Source organism: Empidonax traillii, unplaced genomic scaffold (assembly GCF_003031625.1).
Source record: "Empidonax traillii isolate 1590-97213 ecotype Southwest subspecies unplaced genomic scaffold, ASM303162v1 scaffold286:size1162393, whole genome shotgun sequence".
NCBI lineage: Eukaryota > Metazoa > Chordata > Aves > Passeriformes > Tyrannidae > Empidonax > Empidonax traillii.
The window spans coordinates 455,130-475,026 of NW_020955479.1; the positions used below are offsets into that span (position 1 = coordinate 455,130).

The 19,897-nt window shown below is 41.7% G+C and overlaps 1 protein-coding gene across 3 annotated transcripts in view; it reads left to right on the forward strand.

Annotated features, from left to right (window-relative positions):
• CEP112 (centrosomal protein 112) overlaps nt 1–19,897 on the forward strand; it is a 150,020-nt gene that overhangs the window by 65,355 nt on the left and 64,768 nt on the right. For all 3 annotated transcript variants that reach the window (XM_027890379.1, XM_027890381.1, XM_027890380.1), the window contains one exon: nt 894–1,076. In XM_027890379.1, the coding sequence (XP_027746180.1) occupies nt 894–1,076 (183 nt within the window). The remainder of the gene's footprint in view (nt 1–893; nt 1,077–19,897) is intronic.

Below are 19,897 nucleotides of genomic sequence, written 5' to 3' on the forward strand. Positions count from 1 at the left end.
GCAGGCCAGGTAGGGTGCCATTGTGCGCAGGCGGGAGGATTAGTATCAAAGCTGCGGCAACCAGGCCCTTGGTCTCGGGCTGCCATTCAGGCAAGCGGGGAGAGGCAAAGAGTGGCCAAGGTCACAGCATCCAGTGTGGTGCGGACTGGGAACGGATCCTGAGAATAGAGGGCTTCTTATGAAATCGTGGTGCAAGCTTGCGGCACAGCAGGTGCCCTTCTGGAACACATACATCTGTTTATGTTGGGATAGCGTAGCTGACAACGGGATAATAGAGCTTTGTTTTGGGTTTTTTTTTTTATATATAATTTTCTTGCCTTTTTTTTTTTTTCTTTCCTCGATTTATTTAAAAAAAAAACCAACTCCATGCGCCCGCATTGAAGAATATCACAGGAAGAGCGTTCGCCTTGGAAATCATAAAGAAATCTTGCAAAGCTTTAATTGCTGGGGTGGGGGGTTGTGTGTGTATATACTTAAGCAAAGGGGCGAGCAGGCTGCCTATTAACCATTTAGGATCCTCAGCCCTGCTGAGGAGCAGCAGCGGGATACGGGGGCACCCGACACACAATGCGACAATGCCTTCTTTTTTTTTTTTTTTTTTTTTTTTTTTAATATATATATATATATATAATTTTTTTTCCTTTGGTCCGCTCCGACATTTGTACCAACAAATTGGTTAAGGATGCGCTGGATTTGCTCGGTTGTCTCCATTGTTGGGATTGTCTGGAGGAATTCTGTCACGCTAACGGTGGCTTTTTAAAAGGTGAGGTAATAGTGACGTAAAAATAAAATTGCCAACTTGATGAAATTAGGGGGGAAATTAGGCTGTGGACGAGTTGTCATGACGACAAGGATGTTCTATTGATGAACTGTACTCCTCCCTGTCCAATCAGATAGTGGAGCTGAAGCTGGAGCATGAACAGGAGAAGACGCACCTATTCCAGCAGCACAACGCAGTGCAGGACTGCCTGGTCCGAGACCATCAACGGGAGATCGAGAAGCTGGAGAAGCAGCTTCGCGCTGCCATGGCAGAGCACGAGAGCCAAAGTCGAGAGAGCAGGAAGCGAGACGGCCAGGTAACGATCGATAACGATTGAAAGGCGGGCGCTTATTAGAAATTGCTGATAACGAGTGTTTCCTGTTTGCCAGCATTGTTGGAGGTGCACGCCGGGGGAGCGTTTGCGAAACTGGCACATAAACGTGATTTCGTTTTTTCTTTTATTTTTTTCCCCTTTTTTTTTTTTTTTTTTTCCGCTTTCTACCCCCCTCCCTTCCCAGTGCTGAATAGGGCTTTAACTGCAAAAACCACAGGTAGCCAGATTAAAAATCCCATGGTGCGCTATAACTCGGCCTATTTATAATCTTGTCTCATTTTCTTTCATGATGGATTTGTTTAAGGAAAAAAAAGGTATCTGTTCTTTTCCACCCCCCCACCAGCCCTCACACTCACCCCTCCTTTTCTCCTTCCTGGGCAAATCCATATGAATTGTATCTGCCTCGCTCGTGTGCTTTTTTTGTTGTTGTTGTTTTAAATCTCTGCAGGTAACTCACAAATGGCTTTATTTCCTTTTGTTCGTGTCTTTTTGTTTCAGTTTTTGTATTCTAGATTTGCATTGTGTGTTTGGCTCCGTGTCGGATGTTTGATAAGATGATGTGGGGTTGGGGTCGCTTACCATCACGTTTATTTTCCTACACACATGCACCCCTCCCATCCTCCATCTCTGTGGTCACTGTTGGAAGCCATTTGGCAGAATAACCCCCAGCTGGGGTAGCATTTGACTCTTCAAACTTCTGGATGAAATGCACACTGTCAGCATGGAAAATGATCTTTATGAGTTTTCACTTCAAAAACCATCTTATTGCCTTTTTTCCCGTCTATTTTGTAAGGCTGGCATGGTATATTTTCCTAAGAGCCTTTATTAAAAAGGCCTGCAATGGCAATATTTTAAAAATGGAGGCGATTTTGCAGTTTGAAGAGTTTTTTTTTAGAAAGTAATCTTTCCTAATCAGCGTTAGAATTGCTTATCACGCCTGGATTATTTTATACCAAAACTGGACATTTTGGTAAAGCATCTTTAATGACACATGTTTTCCGCGCACCACCACCTTCCCTAGGAGATCTTAGACTCGCACATTGAGGCATTTTCACTCTACTTTCCTGTAGACTGGTAGGCTGTGGCTTTTACTGGCAACTGGAATGTAGCTGAGTGACACTGAATTCAAATTGAATACTTACTTCTTAAATCAGTTGGGTTCTTTTTTTACTTTGGATGCCCTCAGACTATCGAAATCTGGCTTAAGCAACTCTATTAACAAGCACACGGCTTGTTGGGGGAGGACAAGGGATATATTGCACAGCCAGGACTTATTTCTCCATTTCCACCATTATGGTTTTCCAATGAAAACGGGATATACTTTTGTGAGAACGCTTGGTTATTCAGGTGGCTTGGGAAGAAATTAAACCTTGCCTTTCACTCTCCCCTGTATTGTGAGAGTGAACAAAGACTTAAATCATTCGAGGGGTTGGTTTTTGTCTTTGCAAGTTTTTATTTTGGCCCAAGATAGATTCATCTCGGCTATGGAGCCGTTTGCTTTTCAGAGTTGCATCGTCTTCCCACCTGCGTTCCTGCTGTTGTGGTTGCCTACAAAGGCAGAGCTGGAGCTCCCAGATTTGAAAAAAACCCCAGTTTTAGAATGATACAGAATTATCCTGTCTACACGCCAGAGTTGATCAGAGTTATTTATTGCTCTGTACAATGCTGAACACAAGGGAAAGGGACTCTTTTAAGCGAATTCTGAGAACTGGGAGGTGTCTGTAAGCACATCTCTGTTTTGTTCTGTTGTGGGTCGTTTCTGGCAAAGACTGGAGCCCAAAGTTTGGTTGTGCTTTCTGTTTGCAGTGGGATCCATGATCCTGCTACAGGTGCTCTGTGGAAAGCTGGGAATTAGCACAGCTCTTGGGAGAATCTGAACAGTCTGAAAAGCACAGTTTGGCCTTTTTGTAGGGCTTTTCTTTGTAGTTTGAATATCCCTGTACAGTTCATTTGAACATTGCTGCCATGAGAATGGCATGTAAATCAGGGAGGAAAGTGCAGTTGCTTTGACTAGAAGAGCTGTTGTTTGTTTAAATTCTAGTGAGACTCTCTCAGCTTTCAAGGACGCGGACTTTTCCATTTTGGAAATTAAATCGTTCTTCGTTCCTTCGCCCGGTCTTTGTGTTAGAATTCACCTCTGTCTTCGCAGTGAGCTCGAAAGACAAATACTGGCGTTTCTTATGGAAATATGGCACATATTTTTAATATTTTTTTTTTTTAATCTTTGCCCACGTTTACTAAAATGCGTGATTTGGACATCGAATGTGACTAACGGCCAATGTCCTTTAGGAAACGTCAGGCAGACTCTTCCCAAAGATAACCCAGTGATTTAAGGGTTATTTGACAACGGTGCGTTTGAAAAACCTGTTAAATTTGAACCATGTTTGACAGCAGCAATTTCCAGGAGTGCTTTGTATCCCAGCGAAGGTGAGATGAAATGGGAGAGGAGGCCATTTTGCTTTGCGGGATGAGAAGTGGATTTGCTGGGTGATTGGAAAAATTTAAATAATAATTAGTGTTAATCACAAATGAGTAGCTTGGCTTGAAGGACCTATCTGCTCAGGGTTGGGTGAAGGATGTGAAAGAACCACTATTAAAGGTATTCACTGGTTGTCTTTCTTAAATCCTTTTCCATATGAAAGACGAGCGAATACGTATTTCTCAATGTACGTGTTTAAAATATGTATTTGTCACTATGTTCCTGAAGACAGCTATGGCTGAATCCTGCAGTTCAATTTATTCTACTGTTACGAGAAAGATTAATTTAATTTTTTTATTGCATAGCCAAGGTCTTTACTTTCACGTAGGTCTTCAGCTTCTGTGAAAGGCAGTGTACAAAATAGTTAGATTTTATTCAAATATGAGTACATTTATTAATGTTTCAGTCACAATTAGAGTATAAAACCTGAGATTTTGGTGCTTTGCCAGGTTTTAATTAAATGTGGAATAATGGTACTGCTTCTTTGAAATATAAGTTCAAAATACAAATTCTTTCAGGAAAAGAACTTGATTTAAATGGATTGATTTTTGTGTTGCTGATGAATTTTTGGGTAACAGTTGCATTCCACTTTATCTTTTGAATTTCTCCATTTCTAGGAGGCTTACTTTGATTTTTTTCACCTGGGGTTGTAATGCTTGGGGAGGAGTAAATTGACTTGTAGGTCAATAAAAGTCAAAGCAGTACAAAGGCTTTTATACCATGCTGTGTTCTTGTAGGCTTTTGAATCCTGTACTTTTTCTAGGAACTGCCATAATATTGTTATTCTTTAAACAGTAGCTAGTCATACAGGATTGTTTTTTTAAAAGGGTAGTTTTGAGTCAGTACTTCTATTTAATTCAGATTTAATATTTTCTGGCTTTTCTTTAGGAGCATTCTGAAGCTACGCTTTGGTCGTTTGTTTCCCACCTCCCTAAATAATTTTAGTTAAACACTAGTATATAAAACAGGGAACTCCTTGGATGACAGAGATCTTCTTTTGTTTCTATAAAGGCAGTCTTGCTACTGAGTTGGTGGTTTTGTGAAGCAAAACTCCTCGTTACAGGGAAGAATCCATCCAGTTTGCTTCTGCGAAATTAGATGGCAGGGTTAGGAAATCTTAATAACCGAAGCAGAGGGGTCGGTTGTGCCCTCGTATTTCCCCTTCATCCTTTGAATGCCATTCTCTCCCCATCTGACACGTGCCCTCAACCAGCTCAAAGATTTCCATGTTCCAGCTGCTGTGCAGAGCTGGATCATTTTCGTGCTTGTTCTTCAACCCGTTGACCTTTGGGCAAGAGGAAGAAGAAATAAAATGTACCCCTGTAACTTCAAATGCGGCGCTTGGCCCTAAAGGAGAGAGGAAAGAAAGTTTCCATGAGGAAGCTGAATTCTCTTCCCAGGTTCTGTTGGGAGATAATTGGCAAGCCCAGTGTGTTCATCCAGTCGTAATTGGGTCAAGAGTGGCTCGAATGCTCGGGCGCGTTTTGCCCGCGTGTGTCACTGATGTGCCGGCGTTTCATTCTGGCAGACAGTGTTTGTGCTCTCAAAAATGAGGCTGCTGTAAGAGGAGATCACTGCTTTTCTGGAGGGGTTTTTAGGGCTCTTGATAAACCGTTATTGGTTGGGAAAGGAAAACTTTGAGCAGTTCTGAAGCCAGGTGAGCATGAATGTTGAGAATGGAGGTGGTAAGAAGAGTTAAGAAGGAATTATCCTGTGCCTGTAGTATCTGTTTCCTTTCTCTTCTCTTGATTTTTGCACTTCCCACAATCCCCTTGGCCTTTACCATCCTGGTCCACTTTACCTTCTCAGAAATCAGCAGCTCCTTCCCTGGTGCTCCAGGTAGAGCACATCTCATCACTTCTTTCCTGGCATCTCCTCTTAGAAAAGTTGTTTCTTTGCACTTGGAATCAACCATCTCTCTGCTACTGGTGCTTTGCACCTGGTTTTGTCTGAGTTTGTTCCGAGCTGCTTGAGCCAGTTGAGTTAACAATAAAATAAAAAACTAGCGATGGTCACTATCTTCATTCCAACCGTGATAGTTATTTTCATTTCAGCAGGTTCTTGGTAGATGTTTATGGTTCTGTGTAGATAATTAATTCATCAACAAAGTGGAAGGGTTTTGTCTTGACTCCATATATGTAGTCAGGGTAGCTGTGCTAATCAGTGTGGCTGCTGCAGAGCTCTGCCAACTATTGAGAAGTGAAAAAATTATTAGAGATATTATATACTTGTTTAATAATAACTGAATGCAGATGCACAACATACACAGTTTCAATCTGAGTGTAAATACTACTGTAACAGTGATTTTTCAGTACTATATTAATATGAAGGATTTAGGGACCATTGTGATAGGAGACTTTCTTCACCTTTTATCAGAAAGAACTTATTGTTGTTGATGTGTTACCTACAGATGAATCACTGAGCAACTCTTCTGCTTCATGTGATTGTTGTAATACCTCCAAGCATCAGTTCCCACATGGTCATTCTCCCAGTATCAGTGGGAATAATTTGCTTGATGGTGTCTGGGGGGTACAGAGAGACGTAGCCTGGGAAACATTCAGATGCTGACAGTGCTACTGAAGTCACTTCTGTTTACAATTTTGAGTAAATAAATTACATGACTCTTTTTTTTCTTTTGCTTCCTTTTCTTTTCTTAATGGGAGATGTCTTTGGCATGAGAAGAAATGCATTGCTTGCTATGCAGGCTTTCTCTGCAGCCAATCTAAATCATGGAGTTGCAATCTAAATATTTGTTTATTTTACTTGGAGAGTTGCTCTTGGGCTGACAGTCAGACTCCTGTAGATAGCCAGCCGGTCCCTTTTAGCTTTCCCTAAACAAAAGCTTTTGGCTGTGTTGCATCATGTTTAATTTACCACCAGTCAGCCCAGGATAATGAACGACTGTTGATGTAAAGTATTTAAAGTACCAAATATTTGTTGCAGAGCTTGTGTGGTTCTCCTTGGTTCATAGGCTGCTGAGTCAGGGTTGCAATGGATCCCACTGGTGGGGAATATCTCCTGAAATCAGGGATCTGATGATGGATCCCATAGAGACATTGAAACTGGGCTTTCACTGAGAGTGCTGCTGTGAAGTTGAGAGTTCAGTGAAATGGTCAAATGCAACAGTTGCTTGTGGAAATTCTCAAATACTGGTGATCAGCACAGCTGGGCTTGAGTAAATCCGCTGTGGGGAGAATTTGGGCTGCAGCAAAGGCATGATCTTTGAGATGAGAGAGGAAAATTAGCTTTTGCTCCGAATTGAAGCACACAGTGAAGGCTCAGGGCTCCCTCCATCAAGGTGAGAGTCTGGGTCTCCCCTCCCCTGCTCAGGTGAACCCCCCTTTTGTTATCCTGTGTCCCATCCTCAGCTCTGTTCCCCACTGCTGAGCTGCTGCCCTGGCTGGAGGTGCTTTTGGGACCTGTTGAACACAACACAAACATCTGCCCCTGAGAGCAACCAGCAAAGTGTCCTCGTGCCATAGTGGGTGATCATCTCTGATCTCTTCCATATTTTTCCTTGAATCTCCCTTTTTTCATTAGTGAGGAATTCAGTGCAGGAGCTGTGACTTCACTCTCTCCTTTTATACCTCAGTCTGTCCTGCACTTGAAATATTGAAAGACGTTTTTGGAAGCCGTACATAATAGTGCATAAATTATCACTTGCTGATTAAAAATGTTAAGTGAACTTAGGAGACAACAGACATTTTGTGCTGTCTACAGGGTATGTAAAAGAGAAAGCAGTTGCCATAGAAACCAGCTCATCACATAATATGAACTCTGAATCTGAGATGGAGTTCTTTTCAGCAAAATGGACTTTGTTTCTATAATATGAAATTGAAAATATCTGGTAGTGATTATTGCATTGTAATCAGTGTTTTTATGGGTTTTATTTTGTTTAATTTTAAATATTGGCAGCTGAAAAGGTGGAGCACATAATTTCCCTTGTCTAGGGGCAGGGTGTAAATCATATGGTAGTAATTTTATTTTATAACAACACTCCTTGCTTAGGAAAAAGTGATTATTTCCTGCGTAGATGCTGATAAATATGGAATAATTTCTCCAAATGAAAATGAGATCAGTTTTGCTCATCAGTGAGGTAAAGGTTCTTTATGCCAGGTTTTAACACATGCACAAGGTGTGGCTTTGCATGCAGGGTTTGTGTGATGGCTGCAGTGAATGATTAGCACTAACAGACAATAAACTGTGCATGGTGTGAAATAATTTTTAAAATTAAAGTTATATAAAGGAATAGTGAAGTCATAAACGATCAAGTACATTAGTAGATGCAAAACAGGTGTTATTAACTGCAGCCTTTGTGGTGGTGTAACATCATTTCTAGGCAGAGAGGCAAAAACACAGTGTTAGTCTGCAGAAATCATCCATTTCCAGCATCGTCTCTTGATTTTGAAATAGAAGGAGCATGTGCTTTCTATGTGAAGATCAGTGTATGGCAAAGCCACACTCAGAATTTGCTTATTGCTATTACTTCCAAATGCGTCTAAAATGTAATTTCTGTGATGTTAAATGGTTCCAAATATTACAACTGAACTTATTCAGTAAATGTCTGCTGTGCAGAGAAGGGAGTGCTGGCTCACAACATTATTAATGGGGTTTAGTTCTTTTAAAAATTGCTTTTTAGTGCTATCTTTTAATTTGCTTGAGACAGTTGTTGAGTAGAACAAAGTTGACTTCTCTCAGTCCGTAGAACAAGTGCAGCAATTTGGGAAACAGCGGTGCTGTCTGCTTCAAACATCCCCCTGGATGGCTGAAGGGACATCCTCTAATGGGAGACCAGCATTCATCCTGAAGGTTTTTCACAGCATCCGAGAATAATTTGGGCTGGAAGGACCTCTGGAGGTCATCGTGCCCAACCTCCTGCTCAAAGCAGGTCTGACTACAAAGCTCCATCACGTTGCTCAGGGCCAAGTCCAGCTGAGTTTTGAAAAACCTGCAGTGGTGGCGATTTCACCACCAGATTGAGCCATATATTCCAGTGCTTTACTAATCCAGTGTGAAATTCCCTTTCCTTTTATATCCAGTTGGGATATCTGTTGTTGCAGTTTGGATCTGTAGCTTCTTGTCCTTCCTGCGAGACGAGTCTGCCTCTGTCTCCTCTACAATTCCTTACGCTCAGCTGAAGACGGCAAGTTGATTTCTCTTTAGTCTTGTGTTCTCCAGGCTGAATAAATCTGGTTTGCTGAACTTCCTGCAGGTCCTGGTGGTCCCTTCCTCCTGCTTGCAGAGTTTGGGGTCCCTGTGAAGGGCAGCCCTGCTCTCCAACACACTGACCACTTTCCCCCCAGAGCTGCCATCCAAAATATGGCACAGGGTCATTGTGTCCTGTCATCCAGGCCTTTGGTGCAGGTGCTATAAAGTCTGTGTCAAAAACCTTGCTAAAACCGAGATAAATGACATTTACAGTTCTCCCCTTTCACTGCAGAAGTCACTCATTTTATGTAAGCCTGATTTGCCCTTGGTATATCCAGGTTGACTGATCCCAGTGACTCTTTTATTCCTCTTGGGCCTGGGAATTAATTTCATGGAGTTTTGCTCCATCATTTTTCCAGGGATGGAGGTTAGGATGTCCTGTGTGGGATTACCTGCTAAGGTGCTATGTATTGCAAATTAAGTAGTTAAATTTCTTAGAGTGTGCTTTTTCTCTCATCCCTTTTCTAAAGAAAGATTATCCAAAATCAATTTAGTCTCTCTTCCTTAGGTCGGCAGATGTTAATTCCATTCACTCACTGCCACCGTAAATCAAGTTTTGAACAGTAGTCTGGCTGTTAAATGATTTATCTGATAGCAGAGATTCTATGATCTGTTCAGTTCCTCAATTCAAAGGTATTTTAAATACCAAATGAAAGAATGAAACACTGGACGAGAAATGGTGACAATCTGTAGTTTGGAATGTTAACACCACTTGTTTTGGCAGCATTACTGCTTGTAGAACAATAAGATCCATATGGATGCTAATTTTCCCAATTTTGAGTAATAAATACAACCTCTTTATGGTTTAAGTAATGATATTACTCAATACCACTGCAGGGTCCAGTAGACGGTTTCGTGATGAGGTAATAAATAGCAATTTTGGAGAGCTGATTTATTTGTATTTTTCTTTTATGTGGTTTCTGATGGGGGAAGAAGAAATCCCAGAGCCAGTGCAAAGCCTTGCCCTCTCCTGTAGCTGACATACTTTGGCTGAGGATATGTCAGCTGAGAAATATGAGCCCATCCATACAGCTCTGCACGCTCCCACATTAAAGTATTATAAAGAAACCTTCAAGTGGAAAACCAGTAACAAATTGCAGCTGAGATGCTTGTGGCAGATTGCACTGCCCTGGGTGCCCTGCACTGCCTCTGCCTGTTCCTCCTGCTCTTGTTAGGAAGAAAAATGAGGGACTTCTCTGGTTTTCCTGCACTTCACGAGGGGGAAAAGCCCTCAAACCCCGTGGTGGGTTGTGTGCAGGTCTGAGGATGATGATGCTGGCACGGGCTGAGTATTTCACCGTTAAACATCTCTGCAGCTGTTTCCCCACTGGCCCAACCCCTGCGTCTGTAGCAACTCCTCAAAGTCTCCTTTTCTGCCTCACAAGTGTGGAATTTGCTATCCCATCAGCTGGAGGGAAACGCTCTGCTCTCATCCAGCCCTGCTCCTGCACCGGTGCCATTCCCACCGTGTGCTCCTCCAGGAAGCAGCGTCAGATCCGCTCCCTCCGAGCTGCTCCAGCTCCTTTTTTACCAAAGCACTGACTCCTGGCACATCACACCTCACCCAGGGTGGGCTGGGATTTGTCTCCTGCCAGCTCTGAGTGCTGAGTAACAGATGGGTGCCAGCAAAGGGCTCCTGGCTGGGCTCCGTGGGACGTGCAAGCCAAAAAATGGGACGAATCGGCGCAGTGCCAGGAGCTGTGTTGGACCTGGGCAGTGGAGCCCGTGGGTCACTGGTGCTGTGCTCTGGTCAGCCCTGCTGCCACCACCTCCTCCAGGGATTCAGGTCAGGAGAGCCCATTATCCACCTCCTTCTTGGAACTGGAACCCTAAATTGGGTCCTCGGGCAGGACCGAGAGCCCACGTTGAGCCCATCACTCCACACTTCCCATCCTGGTTTGTTATCCCTTGTCTCTTCTGCTGCCATTTTGTGTTTCTGTTTTCCCTCACACCCAGATGAGAGCAGGGATTTCAGGTTCTGCCCTTGGGGGAATTCCAGATGGAGAAAACATCGTGTGTCCTCAGCTGTGGGCTTTGGACATGGGCAAGCCTCAGCTGTTCAGCCTCTCAGAACTGCACATGCCATCTCTGCAATTGTCATCTTCTTCTTGGAAACCTTTTTTTTTTTTTTTTTTTTTTTTAAATTAGGAATAATTCCCGTTATTTTAAAGTGCAGTGATTATTTTCAACATCAAGTCAGACAGCAGAGCTGTTCCTTGGCCCCCTCACCTTTGAAGAAATGATTGTCATCTTACCTGAACAAATCCTGTTTCTTCCTTTGAACGAGTGGCACAGACTCTGACAGTGATTTAAGGTCTTTAGTGTTGATTTCATGCAAAAAAATATTTTTCACTGTATGACTTTATAGTAGACTTTTTTCCCCCAATTACTCTACATGTTGGCAGCAAATTAGCTTTGAGGGAGTATTGTGCACATCATAGTTCTCTGTTGATGTACTGGGGAGTCATTTTTGGATCTTTCAGCTCAGTCAGACCAGTGACTGACGTTGTTCATGTCTTCCCTTTCTGGGGATTTGAAAGACTTTCTTTTGACAGGGAAGGTGATGTGGAAAAAAAGAAGCCAAAGTACAAGAAATGATTGGCAAAGTGGTGATATCATTGGATGTTCAAAGACTCTGCAAATTGAAGCTTATTAAGCTGACATTTTGTCTTCTATTCAGCACTAATTGGAATCATGCCTGGGTGCATGATGTGGAAGGTACTTAATACCTGAGTGTTTATCATGACAAAATGACAGAAATCGATGTCAAGGATGCTGTAGATTTGTGTTTAATAGAGAAAACAATATATTTCAAACTGCAATTACATCCATCACAGTAATTTGTATTCCTGTGCCTGAAGGTCCTCCTGAAATACTGCAAATGAGAAAACTTTACTTTCGACCCCTAAAATATTGGCCTGATCGTGCGTGTTCCATCCTGAGGTTTTACAGTTGTTCTTCAGGGTTCATAAAAACAGCACTGATGTAGTTAAAAAAAAAGGAAGGGAAAAAAAAAAAAAAAAAAGACTAAACCCCCTGACACAGTGTTTTCACTTGAAACAGATCTGAAAATCCCACGAAGAGTGAACTCGGTCTTCCACACGGGTGATACAATTCTTCTAAAGTTGTCTCTGACAGCTTGAATTCTTTTGTAGTCTGTGCTTTCTGCTGTATTGGCATCTGTAAAATGAATTTAGAAAAGAGAAATAGCGAAGAGAGTGATTTTTTGGAAAGGCAGCTGCTGCAAACACAGCGTACACTGGAAGATTTGAAGAGAGCTATGTGTTCTCCTGCTGTAGTTGGGATCCTTAGGGATTTCTGAGTTCAAGGGCACAAGTGTCCTGTCTGGGATAGCAACATGACCAGTGTGTTACTCTACATCTTCATCTTGGACCTTCTGAAGTTGAAGTCAGACCTTAAGTTTAATGTAAAATCAATATTTGTTCAGCAGTTGATGAAAACAATAAGCTGTCAGATGGAATTGTTACCTGAATTGCTGTTTCTAATGGAACACAGATTGATAATTGCACAGTAATGTATTTTTTAAAAAAAACGAACAAAACAAAACCAAACAAAAAGCCCACAAACAAACAAACAGAAGGGGGAAAAAGCTCCACCCCAAACACAAATCAATGGAGTGTGGATGCTCCCAGGAATTACTGGTCATTATGTGACTGATCCAGCTGCCTGTGTGTTCCTGTGAACTCCAGCAATCCTGCCTCTAATGAGATGTTGACCAGCAATAGTTTAAGGACTGATGGCAATTATTTGTATTGCTGGAATCCTCTCGGGGGGGTCTCTGTTGTGTTGGTGAAAATATGTAAGGACAGACCGTTCCTGTCCCAGTGAGCTCATATCCCAAATACCACATCTTGGAGGATGTTGGAAGTGGGGGCAGCCAGGGGCAGGTTGGGGACCTGTGATAAACAATGGGCTTTATCAGTTGGCCTGGTTGGAGCAGGAAAGCAGAAGACACAGCACGTGAGCTGCCTCTCTCAAGTGGCTCCAGTGGGCATCCAAAAATGCCCTTCCATGGTTTACCTGTAGCATCAAGAGGCATCTGAAGTGTCCTGGCCCTTTGCCATGTCTGCAGTTGCTGCTGTTATCAAAGGTTCTTGTGTGACTGGAGGAAAAGGAGAAGTGTTTGGTTTAGGTGGGAGAGATGAGCACGTGGAGGACATTTCCATCTGTTCAAAGTTTGGGAACCCCTCTAGTGGTTTCCATGCTTGTAGAAATGCTACTTGTCCACTCTCCTCAAGCTGTGTTCAATAACTGACTGTACCCCTTCCAAAGCTGTGCATTGTACTGATTTCCTTGTGGGAAAGCAAATGTAAAGAGTAATTTCTTATTGTACCTTTGGATGCTGTTGCTGGGGAGTGGAGGGGGAGGGAATGGCACAGGACCCAGACTGTCAATATGTCATGGGTAACATTAGGCAGAAAATACTAATTTTTCCTGCTAAAGTCAGTTGTGGATGAGTGAGAGAGCGTGTATATTTGTATGTATATGTGTGTGAGTGTGTGTGTATGTATTATTGCCCTCTAATGGATAGAGTTTGAATGGCTCAGCTTTGCCTGCTGATGTGGAGTTTTGTAGCAAAACATTGTTTTCAGGATGTCTGATATTTCCCACTTGGGAAGAGTCTTGTAATGTTTCTTCAGAATTCTGATACATCTTTTGTGAGTAATTTGAAATTCTCTAGAAAGTCCCACAGCTTACAGAAGTGCCTTTTCTTTGTTCTCTGAAGGTTTATTTCAGCTGAACTATAAATGCTTAAAATTCAACATTTTATTTTGCTATTTTTACCATAGTGCCAAAATAACTGAATATGAGCAGAAAGGACTCTGTCTCTCTACAGGGAGAGACATCAATGACCCTTTGGTTGGGGAGAGCTGCCTCCCTTCCTTTATTCCACCTGGAATGTGCCCCTGTCTCAGCACTCCTGCTGAGACCCCCAGGCAGCCAGGACCTACCAAACTCCTGCCAGGGGGGTGGAAGAGGGAATGATCTCCTCATCCCACATCTCTGATCCTCAGGTGTTCCTGGGGGCTGCTCCACCCCATCCTGCTCAGCAGCTTCCTGGCTGCTCCCACTAGGAAAAGTGGCAGAAGTGTGTAATGTAACGTTAGTGTGGACTGAGGTTTCAAATCTTGGTGAGTTCGCGATAAAAGTCGAGCAGTCCGGTGATGTGTGGTAGCTTAGGCTTTGGTTTGCCTTTTAAATAAAACTATCTTGGAAGGTAACTTTGGAATAACTCAAGAAGGAAGGCTGCAGGTCAGCTGGGAATGGGATTTACAATTATTTGCACCAAAAATAGTCCACTTCTGCATGTTCTTTATAGGGAAATCATAACATAGTCATATTTTTTTCCTAGCAGGGCTCTGTTTTCATTCAGTAAATACATGTGGGAGAATTCCATTTCAGAATTACATTACTTCTCTCTGCAGCCATGGTCTTTTCAAAATTTCCAGTGCTTGCCTTTGCAGTTGGAGAGCTGCACAGTGTTTTGGACACACAGGGAGAACATCTGTGGCTCACAACTCCCTTCATCTCCCACCGTGGATCCAGTGAGGGTCCAACTCAAGCGTCCAAGGAGTTCCCTTCCTCCCCTCGAGGAGGTTCTGAGGGGGGTGGTAGGCAGCAGGGTTCTTTCAGAGAGGTTCTTTGGTGCATGTGGATTGCAACAAGCCAAATATTCACGCTTAGGAAATCATGGGAATGTTCAGGGGAAACCAGAAGCTCATTTCACAAAGCTCTGCTGCGGTGCCTCCAACCCCTCCGTACGTTTTTAGCTGAGCCCATCATATTTCTATTTCTGATCCAATTACAAGCTGAATCTGGGTGGGAAGAGCAGAAGGAGCAGTGCATTAATCAAATTCCCTTGTAATGACTGTGTTTTCATGTGAGTGACTGCTCTAAGGTGTGATAGAAGGCAGGGCACGCAGCTCTGGCTTTGCTGTCCCTCCCCAGGGCTGGGTTGTCCCTGGGCTCTCCCTGTTCAGCTTGGCAGGCACGTGGCCACAAAAGCTGAGCAGGGATGTGAGCAAAAGAAATTGTTCCTGGGTTTCAGGCTACTACATTTTCCATTCATGGTGAAAATAGAAAAAATTTGCATATGTTAACAGAGAGATGATGGGTGCAGCAGGAGCATCTTCTCAGTCCAAGCTGGGGAGTTTATCTGCATTTATAAATATTGCTGTGTTTCTTCTGAACATGATGTTTCCTACCAATCTTCCTTTTTTTTTTTTTTTTATTTTTTTTTTAAACCTTGGAAAAGTTATTTTCCTCTTACAATACATTGGCACAGCCATTGTTTGTATTGTTCAGGATCAACAGTGGGATTTTTCTTAATGTTATTTTGATTTGATGACTTTGTTCATCAGTGAGTTATGAAAGCTCTGATTGTTTAGGGCACAAGAAGGGCACTCTGCATTAGTGGGTCACATGCTCGCTTAATGTATGCACATTGTGATGGCAGTAGTAATAGCTCCATTAAAGAACAAAAGGTAGCAACACATAGTAGCTCTGGATCTGGCCAATCCCCTCAAATTACCATAAATATTTGAGCAATCTGAATAGTTTTGGACTCTGTAGTAAAGCTTTCCTGTTTTTATCTGGCACTGAAGGAATGTGGAATAAAGTATTCATTTAACAAAGTATAAAAATATGTGTGCTATGCAGTTATAATCATGTGTCATTAATCAGAAAATACTGCAGAAACTCTGACAAATTAAAAACACAAGGATGTGTCTGCAAGGGCTTTTTCAGTCATTAAAAAGCTGCTTCACCTCTCAGGCAAACTATTTAATGGCAACTCCTTGCTCAGTGTACTGACATCTTCAAAGGCTCTGACATCTGTCGGCCTTTGAACTACCATTAAAAAATATTATCCCATTTCCATTCTTTTATGCCCATTTTTTTAATTATAGTCCTTCTTTCAAGTTGGGAACATGGTTGGTTTAAATGATGCTGTCCTTTCGTTTTCAGCCACCCAGCTGCGGTTTGAATAAATTGATGTGGAATCAAAGGCGGGACTTTAAAGGGAAAAGGTTTGATGGACTTGGACTCCGAACCAGATGAGGTTTTATGATGAAAAGGGTTTAATCCCAGCACAGGCATCGCTTCTATCAGTCGAGCAGTACAAAGCGATTCATATATATAGGTTCACGAGAAATGATCTTTTTTTTATTATTTTTTTTTTATTTTTTTTTTTTTTTAAACAGCACAGATCTCTTCAGGACTTGCAAATGTGGCATTAGCTAATATTCAGAGAGCTGATTTCCTTTCATCCACCAGAAGCTTATGATTATAGTACAGTTCTCGAATTGGAAATGAGAGCTGCAACACAGATTTAAAGCTCTGCTGTCTGATTTGTATTCAATATACATGTCACTGCGGGACAAGCCAGTCTAGGCCGAGCTGGTTCAATAGAGGCAAAAACAGTTTCAGCATCTGAAATTCTGGGGAGGGGGGAAGGTACCAATTAATCCTTACCTGCTCTACCTGAGTATTGTGTGGGGTACTCAGTTGGATTGCTGTCATTTCTAAAGCTGCGCAATCAAACCCTTTCCCTGGCATCTTTTGCATCAGAGGCTTGGAAAAAATACTCAGCATTAATCAGTAATGGCTTCTAATGTAGCCATTTATATGGAATATTTATATATATTTATATGGAAGGCAGTGTTTGTTTTCCTGTGCCTGAGTTTCAGGGAGGTTTAGCAGAGCGAGCCTTGCTATTCCTTTTTAGCCATAACCTTCATTAATGTGGTAATTAGGTATGGGGAAACCCAAAATCTCTTGTCTCACAAGCGGCATCAGAAGCCATTTGTCAAAACTACCACCTCAAGGAATTCAAGAAATAATCTTTCTGCTAGTTCCCTGATCTCTGTGTTAGTAGAAATGTGGTGCATAGTCATTGTTTCTTACTTTCACATAATACAACTGTGTCCTTCAAAACAGTGATGCTTTCCAGAGAGTAAAGCAGCAGATTTCAAAAGCCTGCAAATTATGTCCTCTCAAAAGACTGTGCTTCACTGTAGTACAAAAAAGAGGCAGCTCCTTTTGGTGCTCTGCTTCCAGTCAACAGTTTCTCCTTCAGACCCTTCCCACAGCTGTTGTTCCCTGCCAGAGTATTCAGTTCAGGAGTAACACATTGTTCCTGTCTCTTAATGCAATTTTGAGGTTGTGTTTTGGGGTGTTTTTTTTATTTTTTTTTGGAGAGGAGGGGGTAGTAACTATAAACATGGACCTGCATAAATGGATGTATTTAATGGCTTATTTTACTTTACTGGTGTTTCATAGAATCTGAATGTTTAGTGTGCATTTAGGGTTTGCATTTAAACTGCGTATAAATATTTATTCAAAGTACAGTAGATTCAAAACAGTTGCATAAATAAATCTGAAGAAATTCCTGCCTCAGGATGCTGTGGCCTATTTGTCATTCAGAAAACGAAGTGGCATCAGCTGAATTCAAGGACAAACCGAGAGGGATGAAAAGGACAGAGATCAGTGTAAAGGTGCCAGAGGAAGATGCTGAGCCAAAAAACCCTCTCCATTTCAAGAAAAGAGATGTTACACACACAGAGTTCTCGTTTTATTTCAGACAGATCACCCCTGTGATTGATCTCATCTCTCTGAACTGGTAGCTGTGGAGCAGGAGGCTTCCGAAAGGTCTCTCAAGTCAGGAGAGCCACTGTTGAGGTGACAGGAATAGTGCAACCAGCACTTGAGGATGAAGGTGCAGAGAGGGAGACTTGAAACAGCATCAGCTCTGTGTGTGTGACATTAGGTACCATCATCTGATGCCCTTGACTCCAGCCTGACATCTAGGCTAAGCTAAAGACCTCCTTCTCTAGGATTTTCATCCTCAGGTGTAGGTGGCACATTTATCTGTTTGACAGCAGGATTGATTCTGAAGATGGTCAACTGGGATGTCCTTCTTCCAAGGAGGAGTTGGTTTGAAAAGGAGAAAGCCAGATGTTGGATACCTGTGTGCGGTTCTGCATCTTATTTGTTTAAGCAGATAATGTATGGACAGGAATTCACCACAACTCACTGATTAACAGAAACCCTGCAGCCATTGTCACTGGTTGAAACGAGGGATCTGTTGAAAGTTAGAAGTGTTGGGTTCTTTAGTGGTTGGCTTCCTGTGATTTTACTGGAGTTTTGAAAAAATTTATCTTTTCCACTTTATTGACAGTCAGGGCAGAGCTTGGACAGAGGCACCAACTTGGAGTCTCCTCGAGTGTCGGTTGAGGGGGTGGTCATGGCAGATGGACTGAGTGGGAGTTGCTGCCCAAAGTTGGCTTTTTTAAAAGTAGGAACTCCAGGAGTTGGGAGATATTTTGTGCATGAACAGCTTATTAATAAGGCTTTGTATCTGCATCTTGTCTCTTGTTTTCTCCTGTCAGGTTTTGCATCCGATGCTGTTTCCGTTACAGCCTCCATAAAACCCTTATGGGATGTGTGGGGTAAAACTTCTGGACTATTCAAAATATGTTCGTTTCAAGCAGTAATTTAAACAAATCCATCCAAAAGAAAAGTGTGTGATGCTTTTCAAGATTTTTTTGGGGGGTATAGGGTTGTTTTGGCCTTTTTTCCTTACAGTGAGGTCTCTTCAATAGTTGACAGAGCCAAGACATTTCTCACAGACAATGCAGCCTGTTCCTCTTCTGAGGACTAATTGGGAACTATAATACATTTAATTTTGCTGCCTCATAGAGATGAATGTCTGTAGTAATCCTTAAATCTGTAATGCATCGTGTCTGCATTTAAGTCAGAATTACATGTTGTTCAGGAAATGTTAATGCTTTTAAATTTAACGTGTGGAACATTTAAATGCAAAAGTTTGTTAAAAACTTTGACTTAGGAGATGCTGGACACAGAAATACCCTCAGATCGACATGTGGTTCTTCCTAGGCCACTGCAGAGATCTTTAGCCTCCATTTCTGTATTCCACTGCAGGAAAGTTCTGACCCTCCTGGAATATCAGCAACTCTTCCTCACTTTCAGAACAGTCTTTACTTCAGTGTTGTTTCAGAACTGAGAGGCGTATTTTCCTTTCACATCCTGAAATGCAAAAATTAAAGCTTTAAGGTTATTCCTAAGGAAAACGGGGAAGGCTAAACACATTCGGTATCATTTTCATCAGCCATCATTGAGGGATAGATTGTTACGGTTTGCATGATGCAGAAAACCTGGTATTACGTGTAGATTTTCATTTATTATTTTAGCCACTCTGTATTTTATCTGTGTGTTGCTCTCACAAGTTATTTTAGGGGACCAGTGTATTAAACAGATATTTATGGCCGATTCATTTTTTTATCTCCATCATATTTAAGTTCCATTAATGCAGTTTTGTGGATTGTTATGTGCCCATGTGAGTGTCTCCATTAAAATTCTTAGTAGAAAGACAGAAGGAAATGAGTCCTTTCCTGGTAGGTCTCTCAACAGTCTTATTCAAATCTTTCTGTTTGTACAAAGGAGAATACAAATGTAAACATTTCTTTCATCAGATAAAAGGAGAGGAGAAAGAAGGCTGGATGTTTTAATTTTTGACTCACTAATCCAGTTCAAAGCAAATACAGTAAATCAGGTAATAAGAAACTATTCTGGATCTGTCTTCCAGGCAAGAGGGCCAAGTCTGTTACAGGTCTTAGAACTGTTAAATGGAAAACGTATTTACATTTATCTCAATTTCAGCGTGGTAAGTAATCCTTTCACTCCCCAGTGCACTGCATTGTTTTTATTGCACTTGTAAGCTCAAGGTTCTTCTGTTTGACTGAAACTCATTTTATTAGGAAGGCGGTGACAATAGCCAACCTATATGAAGTTCTGCTTTCCAGCTGCTGTTAACTAAATTGGAATCAAATGTACTTATGTAAATTAAGAAATCAAAATAAGCTCTGTTAATTTTAAGCTCTTTGTGGAGCTGTTCAAATGGATGTCTGATTTTCTTTCTTTCTTCCCCTCCCTTTTTTTTTTTTTTTTTTTTTTTTTTTTTTTTTTTTTTTTTTTTTTTTTTTTTTTTTTTTTTTTTTTTTTTTTTAAGCCCAGTTTGTAGCTTAAGTGCCATTTACATTAACTGGGATTTAGGCAGCTAACTAACTGGCTGCTG